Here is a 16612-nt window from a genome sequence, read left to right as displayed (position 1 = left end):
TCAGATATTTAGTTATTATATGCACAAGTTTACATGAACATGTTTAGTAATGACACTTTTTGGATGAGGTCCATGTTAAATTGCAAATTTTGTATCAGGTCCACATATGAAACCTCTATTTTAATTAATTCTAATTTAATTCAAATACGATATCATGTGAAACACGTTGTTAACTTACGAAATTGGCTTCTTTGCTATCCTTTTTTCAGTTGTTCATGTGTTGTTCATGTAGTTGTGTTAATATTTAATTTTGTGATTCAATTTTTAAACTGTGTGATTTTTCAAGGGGCAGCACAAGGACAGCTGAAAAAGAGACAGCAGAGAAGTCAGGTCCATCAACTTACGTATCATATTTAATTTGACATGACATCATAGGTAATTTGCTTATGTGTAGAGAGTTAACGGTCACATCAGCAACTAGCAAAATAATGACAACAACTAACAAATTTGAAAATATCTCTAATCTATCTTTCCGGAATGCCTTGGTTTCGATCACACTAACTTTGATTAATCCCCAATGTGGTTTTATATGAAGCATGACAAGAGATTATCGGTGTGTGAATAATACACAAGAATTAATTCTATTCGATCTACATGCAAAATCATATAATATAATGAAAAATAGAAGTAATTATTTATTACTTTACCTTCATCGTAAAAAATTAATTGATTTTTTTCATCATAAAACTAATCCAAATACATTAATATTGATTAAATTTTTTTTTCATGTAATAAGTTGGCCAAGAGAAGATTGCAATATTGTGTTGATCGACTGCAAACCAACCATTTTGAGAAGGGTGAACTGTGTCCCAAAAGAAAGAAAGTTTCGGGTTCTCACATAAACTATATTTCTTTGATGTCATCCACACTTTCACATGAATCACCCAAATTCTCTCCCTCACAACACGGTTGCAACGGATTCATCAGTGTTGAGTTTTCTGCATAAAATAAAAAGAAAAGGATCATCAAGAAGTTTTCTTAGAATTATGCAATTATATTTGTGCAATACTTAAATATCAAACTATCTATAGTCATAGTTTCTGATATTTCCATTCTTCAATTCTAATGTTTTTTACAAGACAAAGAAAGTAATTGCTTGCACAAAATCAGCTAATGCTATATCTGTGGATTAGAATTTATCATTATTTGACGCATTCTTTTCAACAAACTACTAGTCTTATTAGTTAAATAACTACATAGTCTAATCTTAGTATTTCTCTAGCTAGCATGGTTTAGATAAAAAAACGAGATCCTTTTAAAAATAATTATTTATTAAATGCTTTCCTCTTCAATTGTACCCAAATATAGTGTTTTGGTTGATGAGCAGGACGCATTAGTATTGTAAATTTTTGTTACTGTATTTAATTTTTATGGATAAAAAAATAATAAACTATTTTGGTAAAATGAAAGCACAATGAGAGCTAACCAGAACGTTTTTTCTGCATCATTTCAATTGCAGAGAGGAAGGAGTTGTAGAGGTCCAGTGTCATGAAAACTTATTTGCCTGCTTCCTTGTTGAGTTCTTGTACAACTTGGAGCAATATTTTGTTATCTTATTTCTTATTTCTAAATATTTGAATAAAAAATAGTAAAATAGGTTTTTATTGTTTTAATTAAATTACTTAAAAATAAAGTAAAAATAATATAACAAATTTTATAGTTATTTACAAAAATAGAAAATATTTTCTCCTACAACATAGGCCTTAATAAAAACGTCTACAATTTAATTCGAATCACGCACATAACAAAATGAGACAGTAGGAACACCAAAATTTGTGCAAAAATATAAACATAATTACTAGCTTGACCACTTACAATAATTCGCCCAGTTTTTAATGCATTTGTATAATCATTACCACCAGCATTGACAAGAGCAATTGAGGATTCAAGATCATGTTTGGTATAGATATTTTGTTTGATTAGCTTCTCAAATGAGTCGATTTGGACAGTCGCGTTTGGTCCATCAATTGAAGTACTGAAAATACCAGTCCCTCCATAGGCAAAGCTTATACCGTATTGCAGATTAGAGGAATTTCTAAACGTATATGGTGTGGGGGATTCAATTTTCAGAAAGGAAGCTGCAAGCATTATATTTAGCATGACATCAGTGAAAATAAGTAAAAATAAATACAGTCCAAAATTAACACATTTCATACTATAATAATGTATACACGTTATTGTAAAGTTTTATTTTATTGTACGTAATATTCTTTTAATATTTGGTAGCCTACTGTTGGGTTGTCATCAATGTTTATTTAAGGAGGAAAATGTTGGAAAAACTAAAAAAATAAGGAATGATTTACGATTTGAGAAAAAAAAAAGATTACCTTTGTCATTTTATTTGAAAATTTTACCTTTTTTAGAAAAATTTTAATTTTGTGATAAACTTTGTGAAATCAAGCAAGTCGAAAACCCAGCATGACATTCACAAAATTTATTCACACGTTATTGAAATACCACCAAACAAGTCGAAAACCCAACATGAAGTGCATGAAACATAAGTGTGTACTAAATAATACTAATGCAGATTTACAAAAATAAATAAATAATTGACATAGTGTTACAAAATCAAATAAATAGAATGAGAATAGAAGTAGAGAGTACACTTAGTAGAATATTTCTCACATGCGATCATCCAACTTGACAATCTTTACTTCACCCCCTGCAACAACATGTTGCAGCTCCATGGTTGTTTCGTCAAATATGACAATGTCACCTTCATCAAGATCGAGGACGTGACGATAATTTCATTAGATCTTCACTTCTTTTTTCTTTTTCTCGTTATCTTTGATAATATTAGTGGGTCAAGGAACCACACTATAATAGATGGTAAAAAAAATGAAAAAGTCTTGTATATGATAAAAAAAAGGAGTGAGGTTGAATGTAATAAGGATTAACCTCAGAAAGTGTGAGGATACTTTGCTCTAAATATAAAAATAAGGAAAACAAAAGCAATTAATTTTTTTCACCATTCTTTCTACTTAATTTAGTTTTAGAACCATCATAATAAGATTTGAATTTAATACTTGGTGTAAACTAGTAAAATCTTTGTAACAAAAAAAAAACTAGCTAATGTTGTTAGATCAACCCAAATAAATTATCTTCCTTCAAAGTTAGATATTATATATATATATATATAATAAATTTTAATTAAATAATGGAGTAAAATTATTTTACACTTGTATAACTATTGAACTATTTATATATGAATTTTGTTAACTTGCCCCACTTATGTTTTAGAAGGAATAAATTAATAAGTTATAATTATAAATCTTTTAAATTACACTCAACATGTAACTTTCTAATGTACTCCTAAAAAAAACAAGGGGGTGTAAGGAAACAAATTCTTTTATATATTTCTAAAAATTAGTTTATGGGAACTAATTTTGTAACATTTATGATTTCCGAAATTAATTTCCGGAAAGACAACTTTGGAAGAAAATTACGACAACAGCATTCAAAAACAGATCATTAGCTGCTTATATCAATAGGAACAACTCGAAGGGACTGAGCCTTTAGTAAGGTAATTCCAAATTTTTCTTCCTCCATCCATGTCCACATCTTCTGGTTTAATGCAACCTTCAAGCTTCCAATCAAAGGAGTTGATTAGCGAACCCAACATCAAGAATAATATCCTAATAGCTAGCATCATTCCAGGGCATATGCGCCTTCCAGCACCAAAGTTCATGATAAAAAACTCGAAAAATCATGATGTCTACTTTGTCTCTCGAAAATCCATTGTTACCGTTAGTTCTTCACTGGCCGGTCATAAGATTTTATGGAAATATGAGGTACTCTTATAAGGCCAACTAAGTTTTTTGATTCTCATGTATGCATTAATGTTATTTAATCGAAGAGAATATGGAAATTTAGTCCAAATGGCTAAAGCTTCATCCCTCGTTCAGAATATATTATTTTACAACACTATCTCAACCAACAATATGTTAATTTCAAATGGACTCTTTAATGTCCAAAGACCTAACAATAAGAACCCAGATCCCAAACATCACCATTCTTTTCAGTTCCTTAACAGGAAGCCAGATTCCTATAGAGGCTACAATATTGCTAGTCAACTGCAGCATGCTACGGTCTCACTCTCGCACAATCTGTAGGAATCCTGGTCAACATAGAGATTTATATTTTCACTCACATGGGCAAGTGTTGTCATAACCGCCTAATCATATCTAGAGAATATGATTTAGTTGTTAGATACCTGCTAGCATACCGAAGACAAGTCTGGAATCAGAATGAAGGCTGAGGGGAAGAATAAGCCATGAAGTAATAAAGAAGTAACTTGTTCAGCGATGTTACACATGTTGCTAATAACATCTCCCAGCCAAGACTACTTGCAGGAAGTATGCATTGCATTTATCTCCCATATCTGGAAGTTATGAAAAGATTCAAAGTTAACAGCACTGGCGTGACAGCGCACTGAAAACAGAATGCACGATGAGAAATGCAGTACAAATAAGTTACATGCACGATGAGTGTAAGAAGTCTGGAAGAATAGACAAGCATTCCACGGTCAAGAAAATTATATTTGATAAATGATGGGAAAATGAAAGTAAAAAAGAAGAGGTTTATGAAGTATGACAACAAGTTAAGATAGAGGACTAATTGAATTAAAAATGGAACTAAGAAACAACTCCTGACATAGAGGACTAGTTGATCCTATAATATTTACATGATATTCAGTCTTGTGGATATTCCAACATGAACATGAGCCAAGTTTACACTATCATGCCTTGAAAGCATAAAGATTGACAGGCACAAGCTTTTCAAAGGAACTAAATTCACACAGCAGACCTTTTCTCTTTTGTCAACTTGATCATCCAGCATGATTCCTGTGGTATCTTGGTGGGTTAGGCTTGGCAACATCTACCACTATCATCCAGCCATTGATAATCTGCACACAGAATAAAATCTTCAAAGACTGCAAAGCCTCTTTCATTTCTGAATTATTAAACCCATGTTCTTTTTCTCTCTCCATGACAGTCATGAAGCAGAACTGATTCTAAGCAAAACTACATTTTTCAAGCAAGAAAGAAAGACAAATCTACCTTGCCATTCATCTCTTTGAGTGCTGCACTTGCAGCCTCCTCTGTGGTGTATTCAACAAATGCATAACCCTTGGACCTTTTTGAAATTTTGTCCATAATAACTTTAACTGCCAAGCATAACCATTTGCTAGTAAAAGCTGGGATGAATTTGTTTCTGTTTTGAGACACTAAATTATGATGAGCAAAGAAAATAATGCATGAAGATGAAACTACCTTCAACTAACTCGCCAAAGCCTTCAAATGCTGCACGCAAGGTTTTCTCAGATGTATAAAACGATAGCCCTGTTGAATAGACAAATAATTGCCAATTATATCATCTCTTGCAAGAACCAAAAATGCTCTCCCCAAGCAATAATTAAAGCTCCCACAAAGTAAAGAATATGTTGCGAAATTAAAGTAAACATGAAAAATAGAAACAAATACCATCTGACAACTGACAATTTCCTAATAAAATGATTTTATTTTTCAAAAAAAAATGTTCTCTAAAAATGATTTTCTTTGACTACTTTTTCTTGTACCATGCTTAGTATCTCGTAAAGGAACGTAAATACCAAATTACTTGTTCTTGACAAAGTAATTCACATATAATTCTTAGTCGAATATCCATCATATGAATAGTCAGATATAAAGCGGATAACCTATAATAAATGTCGCGAGCATACCTGTCACAAAAAGTTTCTTTGTTTTCAAGGGAGCTTCCTGACTTGCTTCAGAAGAGTTGGACACATTCCAACTATTTTCTAAGTTACTGCCTGAAGATATATAATTAGTAGAAAACCAGAGAGAGAATTGCCATATGATCAACACCAAAGAGTAGGAAACCATGAGCAGGCATAGTTGAACATCAGTGGAAACCAGATCCTCATTAAAAACAATTAAATAAGTTTATCGATTACAAGTAGAATCTGAGTCTTACACCAATTTTTAACCCAGTTTTACCTAAACATGCACAAAACCAGCTTGATACAAGGACCATAATCACACATAACTCTGAGGACTTTAATCAAGGCAAAATTATGATATTAAAAAGAAGTTCCCATGGAAAATATTTGTGGAGGAATTTAGAAAATGACAAACCTGCATAATCCTTATTTTCAGACTCAAAATTGTTATCTGGCTGAACTGACAAGACACCTAGCACACCTGCACCACAACAAGCAATTCATTTGATGGGTAAATTTTAACTTTGACACTTGGGTAAAGGTTCTACAAGGCTAACCAGCAAGCTCTTGTGCACAATCCTCATCAAGTTCACAGCAAAAACCGAAGTTGGTTTTCCAGGAAACATGATATATACACATCTGTGCATCCTTCTCACTGCAGAAATTATTGCTATATACTTTTAGGGAAAGGAGAAATCCAATAACGAAAGCAAAAGAATTAGAATTCACTGTCCTCACTTTCCCATGACCTTGGTCAAAATTTGAGCATAATAATCAACAATCTGAGCCTTGGTAACAGCCTCAACCCCGGGCTTATCCATTTTAACAAGCCAATGCTTTGAATTTCCAGCAGGGAACAACATATTAGTTCTAGTTCGTAATCCTGATAGGTGGCCTGCCTCGCCACTTGATAAACTATAGTCTTTTTTCAAAGAGTTGAAATCCAGGTCAGGCCTAACCAACAAGACCTCAGGTAAACCTGGCAACATGTATGCAATAGATTCAAATTCATTTTAAAAATAATATCAAATGCAATATCATTTCCACATGACTAAAAGCTTCAAACATCTATTTTTGCAGCAACAATATATTACATTGGACAAAACCACATCTGAAATTGTGAACAAACTAGCCTTACTCCTAAGACTCTATCACATCACCAAGGAATTGGGTTAATCAGAGAAGAAGAAAACAACTTACTGGCCAGCTGGGAGGATATTTCTTCATCAATGTCACAACAAAAACCGAAGTGAGTGTTCCATGAAGCATCATATATACACATTTGAGCATCTTTCTCACTGTTAAAAGCCAAATTCAAAGCAATTTTCAGCTAAACAAGAGAGTACGAAAAAGAGACAAAATCCATTAAAGAAGTACCTGCCAAGAACGGTTTGCAGAGTTTTCACGTAATAATCAATGACTTGTGGCTTGGAATTGACCCCTTGAGGAGGCGTGTCCATGAGCACCATCCAGTGAGGGTTCTGAGTGGTGGAAGGATTGAAGGAAGGGTATGTTGTTGCTGCTGCTACCCTAGTAATGGACCAATTACAACAAGGAGAAGAAGATGATGAAAGACTGAAATGATTTGTTTTGTTGGGTAATCTAATGTTTAATGGAAGTTCGTGAATTTGGGGTGCCTTTGGTTTCGGAAAGGATAATGTTTGGCATTTGCTAAGTGAGACAGACACAGAGAGAAGTTCCATGTCTGTGTCACAATCCTATGGTTTGGTTCGTGGATATTCAAACAAAAGTGAGTGTCTTTCTCAGTGGAAATGGCAACACAAACTGAGAACAGTTGCTTATCTGCCGAAGCTGCTGTTATGTTACAACTGAACAGCTGAACTTGTAAATGGGCTTCTCTTCATAACCCGTGGATTAGGAGAAATATAAAATATCTTTTTTATAGGGAATAATTCTTTTGCATAATTTAAAGAATTTTCTTAAAAAAATATTGTTCAAATATGCACTTAATATACTAGTAAGTAACTAAATATTATAAATTACACAAGTATTTTAAATTTAAATATTTTAAAAAAAATTAAACTAAATTATATTTTATAAAACAATTGACATTATATAATCAAGCTTTACAATTGATTAAAATTAAAATATTATTAAAATCTAATTTATCTAAAAAAATGGTATTTTTTATTTTCTATAATGTATCAAAATTAAAATTTCACCCAAAAAAAAAATCAAACTTCAATCGGATTTAATTAAGTTTAAGTAACACACACAATGTCCATGTGACTTGATAAGGAAGAAAATAACTCATAAAAATACTTTCTCATTAAGTATGAAGACTCTGATAAGTCTGATTTATATAAGGATGGAATAGTTTTTGCTTATAAAAAATAGTTCAGACCCTACTTACTTTACTCTGCCTCGTTAGTCGTTAAGTAGCATATTATTATAAATGAAAAAGCACAAAATATTCCGGAATTGTTTTTTCATCACATAAAAAATGTTAACCGTAAATAATGTAAATGTATTGCCTTCAAATCTCACAAACCCATTCCGTTGTTTACTATTTTATTGCAAAGCATAGAAAGTGTTCAATGATTAATTTGACTTGTTTCAGTGTTCAATATAGCTGATGACGCCATCTCTCTCTTTCTCCCACCCTTTCCCTATACTTTTGCTTATATTCTCCCATAGCCAATTCTATACAGAAAAAATGATGGATATTTGGAGCAGAAATTATTGAGGCAAGGCTGCCTATTGGCCAAGCATGTGACCAATTGATACAATCAGTTATCACTCAGAAGCGGGGTTTCAGGGCTGCCTTCTATGTCATTACCCAAACTAGTATCTGTATCTGGCTTTAGAATGCAAGCAAAACAAAGAGAAATTATCTGAAAAAATTGCAAGATTTCAAAGTTAGTGGAGAGAAAGTGTGTACAATACAAGAGAGAAGGATGACAGGGTTTAGAGAGCTCACCATGCATATGAATGCACATATAATGCTAAAACCTTTGCATTCAAAGGCAGCATTGCTGGATAAAAACCATGCTGAAACAATAGTTAATTAATTATATCGTCAGCATTGAGAATTGTCAAATGGTCTATTAAGCATCTAGCGAAGACAGTATTCAACTCACAAGTCAATGGACTCATTGCAATAGGTGATAGCAAATCAGATATAGATTGTGTCCCGGCAATAAAAAAGTTTGTGCTTTTCCCTGCAGTGAAGTTAATTAAAGCATAAAATTCTGAGAAGGAAGATCCTATAAAGTGCGCTAAAGATGATTCCTTGGAAGATATTATTAATTTATTATTATATACTATTGTGGTTATCTTTCTTATAGAAAAAGCCTTATTTCAACTATGCCATCGTCTCTCATTGTCACTATTCTTTAGTCAATGCAGCAAACTCAGCCAAATACTCTAGAATATTTCACTTGAAATATATCATCATAATTGACAAGCTTGCTCAAAGACTTTTGCTTCATATTGTTTTACTTAGTTTCTGCATTTTCATGGTCATCTGTATCTCGTTGCACCCAGTTCAGCCTGTACTTTAGAGATTTCAAATCCCAATATTATAACTTGTTAACTATATAACATCATAATAGAACAGAAAAAATTGAGAAATCTTTTATTAGTCCACACCAATCATAACAGGACATAGTCTAATTTTAAATTCAATTGGTTAAAAGAGAATTTTGCAGGAGATGACGTATTAGTGAGAAGATTCTGTGTTAGTTGCTTGTAACTGACAGATAATGCTGTTTTGTACAGCATCTTCTCATCTCAGCATTCTGTGTAATGTTTTGTGGCTTGATGCATAAAAGGGAGAGCAAACCTGATTGGTCGAGCTTGATGCATTTGAAATAATAGCGTAAGTCTGCACAACAAGAGATTAATAGACATAGCACTATATCAGGATCATAAAGTTGGTTGTAACTATAAAAATGGGGAATAATTTTATCAATAAAAGAAAAATAGATAACTCACAGCAGGTTTCACAAGGACATAGATGATAACAAAAGAGGCACTTAAGTATGGTACCTGCATTGGTGAATTAAATTCTTACTATCAGTAACAATAAGGAAATGTAAATTTGAAGATTTTCAGCAAGACATATATTTAGTGTAAATTTGTATGGTATTGCAACAAGTACACGACACAAGGTTCCAGACTCCAGTTATAACTTTTCATTCAAGTTATTTAATAAGATTACTGTAGATGAGGTGATAAAGTTGAAGTGCAAGAGTTATAAAATAAACAGTGAAATTAAAACAACATAAAGTTATCAATCTTTCGTACCCAAGGTGCCCATGCTAATCCATAGAGCCAAGCCTACACAGAAATAAAATATGAACAGCAATGGTATCAGCAAGTTTTCTTTCAGGAAGCAAGGGAAAAGTAAAGGAATACAAGATAACTTACATATGCTATTGATGCAAGCAAGGCAGAGCAGAGTATAACTTTCTCTCCAACCAATGGATTGAGTATTGGAAGCAACAACATCTGGAAGCCAACTGAGGGTAAGTACTTAAAAAAACGACTCTCAAGCATAATCAACTTATCAAACACTGTTAGAAGCCCGACTGAATATCACCAAGTTAGAAAAAATGAAAGACAAGCAGAATATTAATTGCACAAACAAAAGGACAAAGGTTTCTGAATTCGATGGGAAAGTATATAATGAAAATGAGAAAGCAAGCTAGTGATACATAAATAAACAAAAGGAAACAATTCAGAAAGAACAAAGAAAAGAGACCAAGATGATTAGAGATAAATAAATAACCTTAGTTTAATAGAGGTAAAAGCATACTGTAATTAGTTGACAATCAAAAGGTACAAAAACTGAGGATTCTTCGGGTGACAATGATGACATGAACTTAAATAATTAGTTGACAATGATGAAACATACCAGCAAAACACTGCTTATGCCTGACATTCCCAGCTCATAAAAGAAGGAGACAAGAGCCATGCCCCTCAAAGTGGGACTGAAAAATGAAATATATCACAGTATTTATGATTCATGCACATAAAATATTTCATAAAAGAAAACTATAAAGATAATTAAATATTAAATAATGCTTAACATTAAAAAATGACAGGAAACCTGAAAATTACTATTTCCGCAGCTCTCCTCATAGATATATATCTTTGTCGGGGAACATCAACAATTTTAGCCCAGCAACCTGAGTATTGATCATTTTTCAGAGCCCGTATCACCGTTTCAACAAGGAAGAATTTCATATAAACAGGAGAAAAGGTCAATAGTACTATTGAAACCTGAAATCATTAACTGTAAATAAGATTCATTATCAAAGGGGAAGTATGAAAAAAATGTGATATGATCTGAACAAAGTGAACATTAATGTAGAACTCACCACACAGACATACCGCAAAAATGTACTTTTCAGGAAGAGACCAAGCCAGTACATCCCCTAGAACGTGTGAAGCAGAAAGGAGACCAGTAATCCAACTAAATACTGCTGCCCTTTTGCTTTCATTGACAACATCTGCCTGACAGAGGAAATATAAAAGGTGTATATAAAATTCTTTACCATCTTATGTTTATATTCAATTAGTTAAGAAAAAAATCTCACTGCATATGCAACCGAAATGCAGAAAATACTCCCTTGACTGATTATATTTGAAATTGTGTGAAGCACATAATAGGCATAGACATATTCCTCAGACTAATGCCAGACAAGTAAAACTGCAACAAGAATACAGTGAAAAAGAGTAAAAAAAAAATCCATGAGTAAACAAACTGACATGGAACTAGAGAAAGTCATCATCACAATTTCTATCTGTTTGTGTATTCATCATCTGACATCTTTCATTTTCTGGATCATTTATTTTGTCATCGTTGAGATTTATTAAAAGGATGAAAATGGCATTCATTTTTCCTTTCAATTTATTTTTTGAATTTTTATGTCCATTTCTAAAATTATAATTTGAAGTAAATTATGTTGTTATGGGCAACTTAACATCACCAACACGTTAGATTGAGCAAAATGTTGACTTCATCACAATTTTTTATGCATTTCTTTTCAATTTGAGAAGGTACACAAATCAACATTAAGCTGTTAGTACTTAGTAGACTACATGAAGTCTAGAGTAATACAGTAAGAAGAAATAATTCAGTACTTTGACAGACAAAACTTCAGCAAAGCATATCAGATTATCTGTAATAAATGAATCTTCAGTTCAATTTGGTATCAATTTTATGAACAAACTACAAAAGGAAATTGAAAGCACAGCAGAATAAAATAAAAGGAGTATTAACAACGAAATTTATAGGTTTTGCTGTGAGTTTAGTCAGAGATACTGAGATTGTAAATTTTCACATGTCTTATATGCATTTGATGTCAACGAGCATACCGAAGGGAAATATGGCCGTGGATATGGTAATCAGGAGCAAGGGTTTACGGCCATACTCATCTGAAAGCTGACCCAGTAGTGGAAGTACCACCATCTTGAAAATTCCAACAATCTGCAGAATAAAATACATTATTAAATATAAAATTCTATTAATTATAAAAAATAAAAATCAGACTTCCTCATTATAGACACACACCCCAAATATGCCAAAGAAGGACATCATGTATTGGTAAAATAAAGAATCAGCCATATGAACATGGACCAAATTGTTAGTGAAGCAAGAGAATAAATGGAGGAAGTAGAAGTATGGAGAATCTGCCACATATAGTCATATAGTCAAAATGTGAACTAGATGTCAAAGTTTGGCACAATAAAAGTGTAAATAAATATAGGGTTGTGGTGAGCTAGCTGACAAAAGTATCTCTCGTTCTCCCTTTCTTCGTATCTGTATAACATCTTTTTGAATGGTGACTTCATCCATCAATTAGATCTTGTCTCTAAGATCAATGATTTGTCGCAATTTCAGCTCACCTTTCCCACTACCTTACAATAAAATACTGCAGTGCTTCATTAAAGAAACAGACAAATTGCACTCACTAACATGTCACCAAAACAATCCTAGCAATTGAATAGTATAATACTATAATCACACGGCCAAAATGGAACACTTGATTCCAAGGCCTCAGAACTCTTATCCCTCAATTTTTTTCCCACCAACCCAAAAGAACATGGTAGAAAAAGTAGAAAGAAAAAGGGATCCTGAGTAATGAGGATCATATTGGTACCGTTTGTTGGACCCCATTGATGTAAATAGCTTTGGAGCAAGTTGATTCCCCAGGGCACAAAGCAGAGGTTGTGACATCAACAAGAACAGAAACTGTCATCTCCTCAGCAACCCAATGGATGCTAAGGGGCAGCAGCAAGTGAAGCAAAGGCCTCAGTTCTCTGATGCCACTCAACCATGACATGTTTGTGCACCTTTGCAGCATCAAACGTTGTACTAGTACCTTGTTCTGGGACACCACACGTAAGAAATTGGTTGTGTCAGAAACTGAGCATTGGGATTTGTATCTAAGTACAGAGGGAGAGCCTGTGAAACGGAGAAATTATTATATGATGTCCAACCACTACAGTCTAAACTAACTTTCATGTAACACTAAACTCTTTTATTTTATTTTAATAGATCATAAATATTTTCCATCAGGGACCATCTCATTCAAATTAAATAAAATTATTGTAATTTCCAAAAAAAAATTATTGTGGATGATAAAATTCTTCTTCCGTAATTAATACAGCTCCACACCAAGAATTAATAGTTGAAATTAGAGCAAATCACACTAACATCCCATGAGGTTAACTCTTATTACACTCAATTTTTTTCCTTTTTTTATTATACACAAGACTTTTTTTTTTACCATCCATTACACTTTGATCCCTGGACCCATTAACACCATTAAAGATAATGAAAAAAGGAGAAAGAAGTGTAGATCTAGTGACATCGTTGTCACATCCTTGACCCTGATGAAGATGACATGGTCGTACTTGGTGAAATAGCTCTCGAGCTGCAACATGCCGTTGCAGTAGGTGAAGCTGAGATTGTCGAGATGGGTGACTGCATGCGACACGCAGCAAGGGTGCCGGTCCTTGGTGTGGTCGATGCAAAATTGGAAGAGGCTGTAGATGACGACGGAAGAGATAAGGACGGTGAAGTTGTTGTGGTTGGCGAAGGCAAAGGAGTTGACGAGAAAGGTGATCATGTTTTCGTAGGCAAAACTTGCACTAAAATGATAGTTATTCTTAGGACACTTCACAAAAGATTAACACTATTAGTAACGATTTAGGAGAGACAAAAAAAATGATTTTACAAAAAAAAAAATAAAAGTGTAATAAATGCTAACATCAAGCAAGAAGTATAATTTACTCTTAGAAATTACCAATTAACCTAGAACAATCACGAAGCGATTGGCGCTCCAATGGTCACTAACTAACTCTTTCTTATAATTAAAAAAAAAATTGACTACGAAATAATTTCCCCTGTGGACTGTGGTCCTGTCCATTGAAAAGAGAGGGGTTCGGTTCTTCTCCATTTCCTTAAGAAATGGACATTTTCATTTCTCTTAATATACGTGAAACATGTGGCTTAAAAAGTTTTTACGGCTGATATCAGTTTTCTTCTCTTTCTGTCCTTAACCAAAATAATACAATATCGCATCACAGATCCTCTCCATGTCCACATTAAGATCTCAATCTAGCCTTGGCAGTTGGCACTACAGTGAATGCGTCACAATAACCGTCTTGCTGCCTTTGAAGGTTTCGGGTTTGTTTCTGGGGGAGCATTATCTAATTAAAAAATGGATGCAGTGTTCTGCAACATATGTGATTCTCATGTTTAATTAGACTAAAAAAGAGATAAAGAGAGCTTGATTACTAATTAGAGCCAGAAGAAATAAGCCTTCATTTTGCAGAAGAAATGTAGTACTAGTGCAACTCTACAGCATATCCCTGTACTCAGTACCTAGGGAATTTTACAACATATCTCTGTCTCTAGTACTTAGCATGGCAACATGAAGTAACTTATTCAATGGCAAGTTATTCAAGTCACACCGCGCACCACTCAGATACAATAATATGGATAAAACTCTCTGCCTATGCTTTTCAACATGTTTAAGTCCAATTTCAGATTAGTAACCTTCAACATTTCTTATTTCTATTCATCCTATTTTCCCCTTATTTATTTCCTTCTTACCTAACAAACATTGCTAAAAAAAATTGATGTTTTGGTTCAACTTACCTTCAAGTGATTCCCAACAAAAAAGAAAAGGCAGATCCTTTATAATATTTTTATAGAAGAGTGTAAGAATTGAGTGAAAAGTGAAGGGCAAGTCGCTATAAGAAAAAATAAAATTAGTAACGAAAGAATTTACATGTAATTTTTAAAAATTCACCATTAAATTTTTTGTGACTCCAATATAACAATGAAAATACAATTTTTATCTCTAAATTTTATCATTAATACATTAATTTTTTTTATTGAGTTAACTTTTATAATCGTCAAACTTTAATTTTATTTCTTCCTGTTTTTTAAATTCAATTTAATTTCAAACATTTTGTTCTCTCTAATTTTTATTTATCCATTCCAAACATATCATTAAGTAGTCATAAATACAATTATTAAAAGAAAAATTATATTAGGTAACCATTGTCCATCGAATTAAATCCGTATTTACTCCACGGTTATTTTTTAAAATTATAATTTACTTCAGAGACTTGTTTGTTGTGTAACCATGCTTATATTATATTTTTGTTAAAGGACTTTTGTTTTTTATTCTGTGGAGAAACAACAAGACAAGAAGACTACCCTAAACTAGCTACTTCTGTTGAAAGACTTGAGAGGGAGATATTCCTCTAAGAAATAAATTTTTGTAATGATGAGTAATTTCATTACTTGTACCGATTACCAAGGGTTTATTTGATAATAGTTTATCAATAAAGCATTATATACAAAAATTGATAGCAATCAATAGTGAGTAACTATGACGACTATTTGTCTCTTGACATAAGTTAGGATGAGTTAATAAATTAGAATAAATTTTTGTTGATCTTAATCAAAATCTGACTTGAAAATCAAACTCTTTCTTCTATGATGGTTATTTTCTCCAGGGTGGTGCTAATGAGAGATGATTAACATGTGAGGGGGATTAGTTTTTTTTTTTTTTAGATTTCAGGGAGTAATATTTGCATTAATACTGTGATGTTTAAGTTAATAAGAGTTTTACTAAGGTGATAACATGTATGATAATAAGCGTATCTTGAGACTTGAGTTATGCATTGTGCTATCTTATATAACACTTACAAAAAAGAAAATATTGTCCTATTTGAACTCGACTCATTGTCCATGCAACATTCCACGAGTAGGCAATCCAGCTAGCCAACTTTAGAATCAACCATCATAAGTAAGGAAATAGGAAAAGTTTATTTTCTCACCTTAAAGATAAGAAATGATAGTATCTTTATTTCTATCTCCAAGATCTACGTTACCATTAATGACACTTATATCATGTATCTAGATCTATGGATCTAGAAAATTCTATATATACAAAACTCGTAAGACCAAGTAACTCAATATGAATTGTAACCTACTTTTAGATACATGACTCTTATTGTATCATGAAAGTTGAGTTATGTATTGTGCTATTTATGAAATTAATATTTGTTAAAAAAATTATCATATCATCATCAACCTAGTAAGTAATGTTGAATTTTTAAGTGAAAGTGACTAAATTATATAATTTTTGTACTAATATCTTAATGAGTTTTATCAAATAACTTGTTTAAAAAATATTACGTTAAAAATGGCTAACAAAAGTTATTCAATTTTTAGATATAACATTTGTTAGACGTTTTCTTCACTTCAAAGTTCAAACACTAATTTCCAACAACATATTCAAATTAACTAAACAAGTTTAAGGTTAACCAATTAATCCAAAAAAATCATTAAGTGTAGAAGACAAGTGTTGACATAAAACTATATATACACCGAATAAA

The 16612-nt window shown here is 32.5% G+C and overlaps 1 protein-coding gene and 1 pseudogene across 3 annotated transcripts; both read right to left on the bottom strand.

Annotated features, from left to right (window-relative positions):
* Positions 1–3792: 3792 nt before the first annotated feature.
* On the bottom strand, positions 3793–7580 carry LOC114401692 (organelle RRM domain-containing protein 1, chloroplastic). 3 transcript variants are annotated; one of them, XM_028364269.1, is made up of 11 exons: positions 7100–7580; positions 6923–7020; positions 6461–6701; positions 6280–6377; positions 6138–6203; positions 5723–5812; positions 5274–5342; positions 5061–5197; positions 4807–4906; positions 4214–4381; positions 3793–4117 (listed from the first exon to the last, which is right to left on the bottom strand). In XM_028364269.1, exons 1-9 carry the CDS (start codon positions 7423–7425, stop codon positions 4829–4831), a joined length of 1203 nt encoding a protein of 400 aa, XP_028220070.1. In that variant the 5' UTR covers positions 7426–7580; the 3' UTR covers positions 3793–4117; positions 4214–4381; positions 4807–4828. The 3 variants fall into 3 exon arrangements, with proteins under 3 accessions (XP_028220070.1, XP_028220072.1, XP_028220071.1); XM_028364271.1 differs by having other exon boundaries at positions 5061–5167; XM_028364270.1 differs by having other exon boundaries at positions 3793–4381.
* Positions 7581–8156: 576 nt separating this feature from the next.
* On the bottom strand, positions 8157–13784 carry LOC114402887 (annotated as a pseudogene).
* Positions 13785–16612: the final 2828 nt, after the last annotated feature.

The sequence above is a fragment of the Glycine soja genome, chromosome 20 (assembly GCF_004193775.1).
Source record: "Glycine soja cultivar W05 chromosome 20, ASM419377v2, whole genome shotgun sequence".
Taxonomy (NCBI): domain Eukaryota; kingdom Viridiplantae; phylum Streptophyta; class Magnoliopsida; order Fabales; family Fabaceae; genus Glycine; species Glycine soja.
The sequence above is the reverse complement of the archived record's forward strand: the minus strand, read 5'-3'. Positions and strand labels throughout refer to the sequence as shown.

What these genes read in the sequence shown, in the direction of transcription:
- LOC114401692 (XM_028364270.1), bottom strand. Translation starts at nt 7,425, where the DNA reads ATGGAACTTCTCTCTGTGTCTGTCTCACTTAGCAAATGCCAAACATTA. An exon ending in CTGCAAACCGTTCTTGGCAG is followed by an intron (nt 7,021 to 7,099) that starts GTACTTCTTTAA and finishes GGCTTTTAACAG; the next exon opens with TGAGAAAGATGCTCAAATGT. An exon ending in TTGTGCACAAGAGCTTGCTG is followed by an intron (nt 6,204 to 6,279) that starts GTTAGCCTTGTA and finishes GTTGTGGTGCAG; the next exon opens with GTGTGCTAGGTGTCTTGTCA.